Genomic DNA, 9,642 nt, shown 5'->3' with positions numbered 1-9,642 from the left:
AGGAACTCCTCCTGCTCTCCTGTGAGTCCTCCCACTCTCCATCCTCATCTATTTTTCTCCTTACTTTCAAACTCTCCCTTCGACTTCATTTCTTTCCAGTACTTGCTTTGTTCACTGTCTGGTCTCTCTGAGTTTCTGGTCTGTAATTCTCTGGTCTCTCTGGCCTCTTGTACTTCAAGACTCTCTGATTCCCTTGACTTCATTATTTTCCTAACTTTCTCCGTTGTCTCTGTTCTCTCTCTACAGGTGTGCTCTAGAAGGACGGCCCGCTCTGTCTCTGAGTACCTCAAGCCCCTGACCATCGGACCAATCACCTGTGAGTATGGGCATCAGCCCCGCCCTCCGATCTGTCAATCATGATGATGTCACAGTGAAAGTCTCTAAATTAAGAATATGTTTGTGTCTGACCTCTGACCTTTCAGGGACCAGAGTCTAGAGTGAGCTGATGATGTCACTCCTCGCTCAGAACTGATTCAGAAAAAACAACATGTAGCCATAATCATGGTGACCACGACATAATCTCTCCTGTCGAATGTAAACTGGGATGTTTCACTGTGTAAACTTTGAAATATTTGGGTGACTTCATTTAATAAATATAATGTATTAGATATTTCAGAAAGCTTCAGTCATTGGGCTGAAAATAGCCTTGGGATCTTAGACTGATTCCCAGAGTTGATAGAATTATGAAAGTGTAGGCAAGACAAAAGGCAAGTAAGGTAATAACAAACAAGAAAAGTCAGTCCAATCAATAAATATTGAGCCATGCATAAACATTCTATACTTCCCTGCTGTATAATTTCCTGTTTTATGAAATATTGAGACAAAACCATGAAACAACTTAAAGATAAAACCCAGATAGACAACTCAAAGCAAAAACTGTACAACAATTCTATTAATTTTATTTTTAATGTGAAAGTATTCATCCATCTTTTCTCAGTGTGTAGGCTATAAGGGATAAAGGTCATGCTTTAGTGTCATGCCACCAAACAATGCCACGACTCCAGCCAAGCAGGTTCTTATGCCAAGTGAAAGTGCCAACTTTCGAGCATGTTTTTGTGCATGGTTGTTAGTGTGTGTTTGTGTGTGTTTACAGGGTTGCAAATGTGTGTGTATGTACTGGGTTGATTGCGGGGGGGTTGTGTGTGTGTGTACCGGGTTTTTAGTGGTGGGATGTGTGTGTGTGTGTGTACCAGATTGTTAGTGGTGGGATGTGTGTGTGTGTGTGTACCAGGTTGTTAGCAAGGGGGGTGGGGAGGGTGGACGTAACTTCAAGGCCAGATCAATCATGCTATTACGCGTCAATCAATAAATCTGTGCTTCATTCATGACATCAAACACAAATATATAATCAGATGAATACATTATGATAAGGTGACAGTTACGTAGCTGAATTATTTGAACATAAACCAAATGGTGTTCTGAAATATGTTCACAATTGTTTGTGAACATATTTAGTAATTCCATATTTCCGTAGGGATTCTACTGATAGGGGTTGTGCCAGACAACTAACAGGAAAAACTAAGACATTCTACCAGGTCGAACACGATACAAAAACAACTGATAGATTCAAATGTTTTTTATGTATAACAGAAGAAAATGCTAATCGCCGTTAGCATTAGTTAGATTAATTCCACACTTTCTATGGAAGATGAATGTGTATGAATCCTCCATGGCCTCCAGTACTCTGATGAAATGCTTCTAGCGTACATAGCATGACTAGCAGGCCCTCATGCTGTTTTGACGGGAAGCTGTCGGATAACGTGGTTATCTGGTTATCTAAGCTGGTTACAGTAATGAAAAACAATAGCATTGCTTATCTTGTCTGATTTGATTGATGTGCTGTTTCATTGTTCAAGTGTGTGGAATGTTGGACTGGAGCTCAATGGATTGGAGCTCAGATTTGAATATTGGGGGGGATGTGTCCCCCACAGAATGTATGTTGATTACGGCCTTGGTTTATGGACTCGGGACCCTGTTCTGAAGGCGTCCAAAAAAGTTCTGTGCATTTGACCTCTAGGGGGTGCTGCAATAAACAAAGATTTGGCACGGGTCATCTACAGACCAATCCTCACAAATGTTATCACACGGTTTTTAGATTTTCGAAACCGTTTTTCCGGCACAGCCAATCAAAATTGGCAGCAGTGCCGCCAAACAGGAAGTTGGGTCATATCTCAGCAAATATTTGATGGATTCACACCAAACTTGCTACGTGTATTCGGAAACCTGTTCCGTGGATGTCTCAATGTTTTTTCGTCATTTCCATTTTCCATTTCCATTTATGCATTTAGCAGACGCTTTTATCCAAAGTGACTTCCAAGAGAGAGCTTTACAAAAGAGCATAGGTCACTGATCATAACAACGAGGTAGTCCCAAACATTGCAAGCAGCCAAAACATGAAGCATACATTGTGAAAAACTAAAAAAGTGCCAAAGGGAAGACCCATAAGAGCATGCAGTTATACAAGTTACAAATTAAAACAACATGAACCCCAAAAAGTGCAAGACTGTACCTGTAGAAGAACAATCAACAGTAAAATATTTCACAGCGAGTACAAGAGTTCAAGAGTTAACTTCATTATAACTAACCTACAAGAGCAACAAGTCTCTCAATAAGAGTCATTGTGATCCTGGAGGAAACTAACATCAGGGCCAATCAAGCATTCCTAAGTGCCGTTGTACTCCCCATTTAACCTGCTTGGCCCCCCACGTCAACGAAGAGCTAGCTTTTCTTTGGCGTAGCTGGTAGTGGTTGTGCTTGGCAGTTCAGAGGTGGCAGGTTCGAACATCGGCCTCTGACGGAGCAAAACCACGCCTATTACACTAGCATTATCTGCATTAGCATTATCTGCATTAGCATTATCTGCATCAGCATTATCTTAATTAGCATTATCTGCATTAGCATTATCTGCATTAGCATTATCTGCATTAGTTCCATGTCTTCTATAGAACAGACTGCATGTACCCTTCATGCCCTCTTGTGAACTGGTGAGAAGCTTCTGGTGTACATAGCGTGACTGGCAGGGCACAGCAGAAGTCACTTGCTTTTTCCAGTAAATAATAGATACTCATGCATTGAGAATTTGAAAGTTATGCATTGTTCATTTGGCACAGAAACCACCGTGGCTAGTGTCGCTGCATTGTTCTATTGTTAACCTGTCAGATGAACAATCTGATTATTCCTGGAAGCCATGAAAAGATTCAACTGGGGGGGTGTATGTGTTCACCTGTTCTCCCTGACCCACACGTAACCCCTTCCTGTCCTCCACTTCCCTCTGTTCTACACCACTTAAGATCAAACTGTGGTGACACGTTTCAATAAATGAAGATGAGTTCATCCCCCAATAAGGGCATCCCAGACAGGTTTTAAACTAAATCACACCGTTTGCATCTGAAAACGAAGGGGCCTCCCCAAAGAATGCCTGTGTGTATATATATTGATATGCATATATATCAACATTTCCTTAATTGTTTTTATTGTCAGCAATCAGAAATCTGGCCCCCAAGCCCCCACGTGGTCACGCTACTGTTGGGAACCGATTAGCAGATCACATAACTTGACAGTGACTGGAAATGAGAGACAATCATACAGTAGGAATGCAAGAGATTTGTGATGTTCACTTGGCACAGAAACTTGCAAGGTGAGTGTAGTTGCATTTTTTGCCTTCTTGGGAACTCAAGTAAACTGAGCCAAGGGCAATCGTCCAATAAGAACGCAAACTGAGGGGTCTACGGCGTTTCATGGTTACAAAAACAACACATTTTAATAATAGCAGGAAATTGAATCAAGTTATTAATCGAATCGCTCCACAACATAGAATATAAATCCTCCCTAGAGAGTGACTGAGCCTGTCACGATCATCTCTATGTTGGGGAGTCCTGGTGACTACCAGGTAAGAGTGAGCACCATTAAGGTGACCCAGCAGGTAAGAGTGTGCACCATTAAGGTGATCCACCAGGTAAGAGTGTGCACCATTAAGGTGACCCAGCAGGTAAGAGTGAGCACCATTAACGTGACCCAGCAGGTAAGAGTGTGCACCAGTAAGGGGACCCACCATTTAAGAGTGTGCACCATTAACCCGTTCACTCTCTCTCTGCTTCTCTCTCTCTCTCCCTGCTTCTCTCTCTCCCCCTGTTTCTCTCTCTCCCTGCTTCACTCTCTCCCTGCTTCTCTCTCTCGCTCCCTGCTTCTCTCTCTCTCACTGCTTCTCTCTCTCTCTCCCTGCTTCTCTCTCTCTCTCTCTCTCCCTGCTTCTCTCTCTCTCCTAGCTTCTCTCTCTCTCTCCCTGCTTTTCTCTCTCTCTCTCTCTCCCTGCTTCTCTCTCTCTCTCTCTCTCTCTCTCTCTCTCTCTCTCTCTCTCTCTCTCTCTCTCTCTCTCCCTGCTTCTCTCTCTCTCTCTCTCTCCCTGCTTCTCTCTCTCCCTGCTTCTCTCTCTCCAACTGTCCTATCAAAGAAATGAAGGCCCAAATCAACCACAACAATCTCTATCTCATTGTATTGACACATTCCACCTCCTTACAACTGAAGGATGGCGTGTCGGCAAATCAGATAACTTGCTTGTTCCAGTAAATGACAGTAAATGAGACAGTCTTACATGATGGGGGTTTAACAGGTGCGCAGTTCCAGTAAGTGAGATACACACCCACAATTTTTTAAGTCTTGCAGTTGGCATCAGGGCCGTAGCCAGAATAATCTTTTTGGTTAGGTCTAAAAACAAATAATAGATTATTATTAATAGACATTTCAGTTTTTTACTTATTTACTTTTAATTTTATAAAATTATTTTCGTTTTTAGGTAGGCCTACCCGTGGCTACGCCTCTGGTTGGCATGCTGTTCGGTGATACTTTAGAGAGCATTACAGACCTGAAGGAGTTCAAGCACACACGAAAGCTGCAGCTGCTTTCCCTCGATCTGAAATGAATTCATTATGACCCCTTACCACATGAACAAAACTATAACTGTCACCAAGGTAATTATGAAAAAAATGGTACGCATTTATTTGGGGGGATAATTTTTGTAGCACAACATAGATGATGGATAGATGATAAATGCTCTTTTTGTTCGCAAAGTGACATTATTTTTGCTCAGGTCAGGACCATAAAAACAGACAGTAAAGACAAATAAATAAAATACACACCCCAGTATAAAACACAAAATAAGCTCTGTTAGGCTTTAATAGGGCAACAAATAAAAGATGACTTTCTACCAATTACTTAAGTTCAGAAGAACAACATCAATGTTCTGAATTATAAATTGTATGTTACTTAACAATAAAACAGGCAGTTAGAAATATATGGTTTAAATGCAACTATGGTTAATGTACAGTATGTTATAAAGTTGTGACAGATAAATACCATTTGATTTTAAGATTGATGTACAATGCTACTTTTTATCATGAATGAGTTCAGGTAGAAACTCTCATATCAAACATACCTGTAGCTGATGGGTGTTCCTCCCTGATCAGACACTTGTACACCCACATGACATCACACCCATGTGACATCACACCAGTATAGAACTACATAAAAGATGTTGACTGTCATCTGTCTGACAGAGGAGAGAGCAGAGGAATCAGATCTACACTGTAGTGCATGTAAGTACTACTGTGGACCCCGACACTTCATTGTTATTTAATTACTGTATTTCTGTGTGTTCATAGATCACAATGAACGAGTATGTGTCGTGTTAGCGTTGCACATTTAATTGATGTTCTAACAAATGTATACACAAGTGTGAGGGATGGTATGTATTACAGCACCTTTAGAGTTTAATATGACTCATCTCATTATACAATAATAGCAGTTTTTGGACAGAAACACATGTACAGTATAAAGGTGAATGGATACATAATCTCAAATTCATTGACAGTTTATGTTATGTTTCTAATACCTTTAGATATGGATAAGCTTTTTGGTTTTAATCAACTGTAAAACAGGGGAAGGCAACAGGCTTTAAAAATGATTTCCCCAAAACGCATACTTTTTTTTGCAAAAATACAACAGGCAAAGGTCCCCCCTTTGTGACTTGCAAATTATGCAAATGTACTTTTAATTTCAAATAAAGCATGCAGGCAGGTTATTGTCAGTGGCGGAACCAGACTTTTATATATTGGGTGGCCAAGGGGTGGCCAGGGCTACTTCAGGGGGTCCACAGACCAAGACTGAAAATGTGTGTGTAACCTTAGCCTGGCATCTAAGCAGTTTCAATTATTCATATGATTGCTGATGAGAAATATACATTCAAATTCAAAGCCTGAGTTCTTCAGTGTGGCCTAGTATGGTCCACTAGGGTTACTTTAATCAAATTCTACTTTTACTATGAATAGACTGTGTTTCTACATCTGAATTGCAACTCATTTATTTCTTACACACACTGTACTGTACTCACAAAATGGAGAGACTTTGGTCACTCTGTTTTCATAAATATATAATCTGGGTCTAACAAGGTTAGAGGTTAGATCCTTTTGACAAATCTTTTACATTAAAACATAACTATTAGTGTATACTAACAGATGATGGCGTAGTGATTTGTGACTGAGTGGTGAACTGTAAAAAATATCCTCGAATGAAAAAATTCAATAAATCTCTCTTACCAATTAATCGCCTCGAATAAACGCCGCCTTCGAATAAACGCTGCACCAAAAATGAACATTGTGTAATAAATGCTGCAGCGTTTAATCGAACAAACACGGTACCTGTGTTCCATGTTCTTCACTGCCCCCTGCTGGTTCCAGTAAATTATTTCATTAAATGCAGACTGTTCCTGGATTCTGCCAAAATCGGATAAAGTCCCTGTGATGCAAACAAATAAGCGCAGCTAGTTCTGGCAGGGCAATCGGGCAGCGCGCGTCATTCATTTAACGGGGACGTAAGGCGTCTTACTCCACCTTCCTTTACTCCACCCACTACCACACCCATGTTAGCAGCGCATATCCATTGGGCCACGTCCGATAAGGCGTCTTTAAAAGACGCGCGGATATGCACACACTCACCCCGGTCGTTGTATGATCAGTGCCCCCCTCCACCGTCCCCTTCTCCCTCATGCTGTCTGTATGTCTATCCATCAGGGGGATTATATCTCTATTGCTCCCTCCCTCATGTGTCATGTATGTATGTGTTGCATCGAGGAGGCAGGGAGTGCTTCCCTTAGATCATCCACTCCGCCAAAGTAAATCTACATGTCCAGTCATGTAACAATAAATGCTCAAATCTAATACATGATTGTCTTGACTGAACTACATGTTCTCAATTCCTTCAAGGTATTTTGTCTGACCTGCATGATGCGTCCTGTAATGATGATGTCAAGGGGCCTGCTGTTGTTCCTGTGCATACTATCAGGTAGGATGTGAACCTGTCTTTTCAACTCTACGGCCATGATATTTCATTGTTAAAGTGTAACTAAGCGCCCATATTTCGTTAGTGCCAGCTAGCTGGTTAATAATAGAAAAGATGGATGCCAAAAGGGAGTCTCAAATTTAAGGCAACGTTCAAGACTTCTTTCACATGCAAATTTTCCCACATCATCGTGCCAACTGTAATCTAATCCAACACGATGGAGATATTGCCCGAAACTCATGTAACTTCTGTAGCAATGAGTGTTGGGCGTCAGGGTTACCCAAGCACAAGGACACAGGCAGGATAGTGCAGGGGGTCAGAGTTACCCAAGCACAAGGACACAGGCAGGATAGTGCAGGGGGTCAGAGTTACCCAAGCACAAGGACAAGGACTTTTAAAAAAACACTTCTTTTTTTATGAAGTAGAGCAGGCAGGGTAATAAAAAAAAAGATTGCCTATTCAAATGACATATGAACAATCTCCCACTTTCCATTCCAACAAGGAATGTTGATGTCATTATCATAACATGAAATACTAACGTTACTTATAACCTTGTTTATAACTCTCCCTAACTTCAAAACCACAGCTTTTGCCACGACCACGGCAGCTGCTCCAATGACAACAATATCTGCTCCCATGACAACGACACAGGATCTTATGACAACCTCCAGCTCTGTGCAGTTTTGGTGTGGGGGCACACCTTGCCCAGCAGGCCAGGACTGTATCAATGTCAACGGTTTACTTCGCTGTGCTGACCCCTGTGAGCAGTACTCAGTCCTGGACGATGCCTGGCGCTCAACAGGCTATGGCCGCGCTGATAACTGTGATAATAGGTTTAGTGGGCAAGGATGGTATCGTATGTTCCTGGATGGGAACAGCACCCAGATGCCAGAGACGTGTGTGGAGGTAAACAGGTGTGGGACCCAGACTCCTATGTGGCTCAATTCCTCTCACCCCCTGCTGGGAGACGGGGTGGTGGAAGGTGATGTCTGTGGACACTACAGATACTACGACTACAAGATTAACGGGCAGGAAAGTACTTCACATGATGACTGCTGCTACTACAGACACAATATCCATGTCAAATCCTGTCCCACCAACTACTACGTCTACAAGTTTGTCCGACCAAATAATTGTAACTCAGCTTATTGTGCAGGTATGTAGCCATTGTGCGCTTCTTGTTTGATTAGTCATAATAAGTAACTGCTGTTACTGCAATAACTGATATGAGCTGTTGGTAATCCACCACTGTAGTCATAGTAACAGAAGTAACAAAATGGGAGGTTATCATCTAGTACCATTCACATCACAAAGCATGTGAGATTAATAATTTAACCTCATGCAGTCAATTATTCAATAACTCCTTCATTAGTTCATACACACATGCCTTTCATGCCTCCTGTTTACTTCTTCATTTGATTTCCGTGCAAAGATTTATTTACCAGTCTGTACCTTCATTTGTACATTGGTACATTGCTACATGGATACATGTAATCAGTATTTATTCAATTTAGACTAGCTTCATGCTGGTTGTGTTGTTTACGTCTCTTCCTAACTTCAAAACCACAGCTGTTCCCACAACAACTCCAGCTGTTCCCACGACAACTCCAGCTGTTCCCATGACACCCTCCAGCTCTGTGAGGTTTTGGTGTGGGGCCACACCTTGCCCAGCAGGCCAGGACTGTCTCAGTGTCAACGGAGCTCTTCGCTGTGCTGACCCTTGTGAGCAGTACTCAGTTCTGGACGATGCCTGGCGCTCAACGGACCTCAGAAACTATGGTAACCTGCACTGTGACCAGTATATCAATTGGCAGGGATGGTCTCGCTTGTTCCTGGGGGGGAACAGTACCCAGATGCCAGAGACGTGTGTGGAAGAGAACATGTGTGGGACCCACGCTGCTCTGTGGATGACCACCCCTCACCCCCTGCTGAGAGACGGCGTGGTGGAACGGGGAACCTGTGGGAAATGGTCCTGGGGCGCTGGCAACGGCAACTGCTGTACATTTAGGTCCAACCCCATCCATGTCAAAGCCTGTCCTGGCAACTACTACGTCTACAAGTTTGTCAAAACAAGTTATTGTTACTTGGCTTACTGTGCAGGTATGTAACCATTGTGGACTGCTTGTAATTACAATGTCTGAAATTGGTAATGCTAGAGCATCTTCCCAGTATTGTAGTCAAATGTATCCCTTACCTTACTGTGCCTCTCTTCCTAGTTGGTCGGGGGAACTCCACCACCACCACCACCCTCCCTCCAACCACCACCACCCTTCCTCCAACCACTACCTCCAGACCAACAACCACCACCAC

General features: G+C 42.4%; 2 protein-coding genes across 15 annotated transcripts in view; both read left to right on the top strand.

The window, feature by feature from the left end:
• The window catches only part of LOC124462865 (deleted in malignant brain tumors 1 protein-like), a 67,420-nt gene that overhangs the window by 5,154 nt on the left and 52,624 nt on the right, over positions 1 to 9,642 (top strand). The window lies entirely within an intron of this gene.
• LOC124462871 (pancreatic secretory granule membrane major glycoprotein GP2-like) lies at positions 5,494 to 9,440 on the top strand. The gene is made up of 4 exons (XM_047014566.1): positions 5,494 to 5,591; positions 7,257 to 7,335; positions 7,919 to 8,488; positions 8,902 to 9,440. Exons 2-4 carry the CDS (start codon positions 7,275 to 7,277, stop codon positions 9,438 to 9,440), a joined length of 1,170 nt encoding a protein of 389 aa, XP_046870522.1. The 5' UTR covers positions 5,494 to 5,591; positions 7,257 to 7,274.

This window comes from Hypomesus transpacificus, unplaced genomic scaffold (assembly GCF_021917145.1).
Source record: "Hypomesus transpacificus isolate Combined female unplaced genomic scaffold, fHypTra1 scaffold_257, whole genome shotgun sequence".
In the NCBI taxonomy this organism is placed as follows: domain Eukaryota; kingdom Metazoa; phylum Chordata; class Actinopteri; order Osmeriformes; family Osmeridae; genus Hypomesus; species Hypomesus transpacificus.
The sequence above is the reverse complement of the archived record's forward strand: the minus strand, read 5'-3'. Positions and strand labels throughout refer to the sequence as shown.

What these genes read in the sequence shown, in the direction of transcription:
- LOC124462871 (XM_047014566.1), top strand. Translation starts at nt 7,275, where the DNA reads ATGATGCGTCCTGTAATGATGATGTCAAGGGGCCTGCTGTTGTTCCTG. An exon ending in GTTCCTGTGCATACTATCAG is followed by an intron (nt 7,336 to 7,918) that starts GTAGGATGTGAA and finishes TCAAAACCACAG; the next exon opens with CTTTTGCCACGACCACGGCA. An exon ending in TAACTCAGCTTATTGTGCAG is followed by an intron (nt 8,489 to 8,901) that starts GTATGTAGCCAT and finishes TCAAAACCACAG; the next exon opens with CTGTTCCCACAACAACTCCA.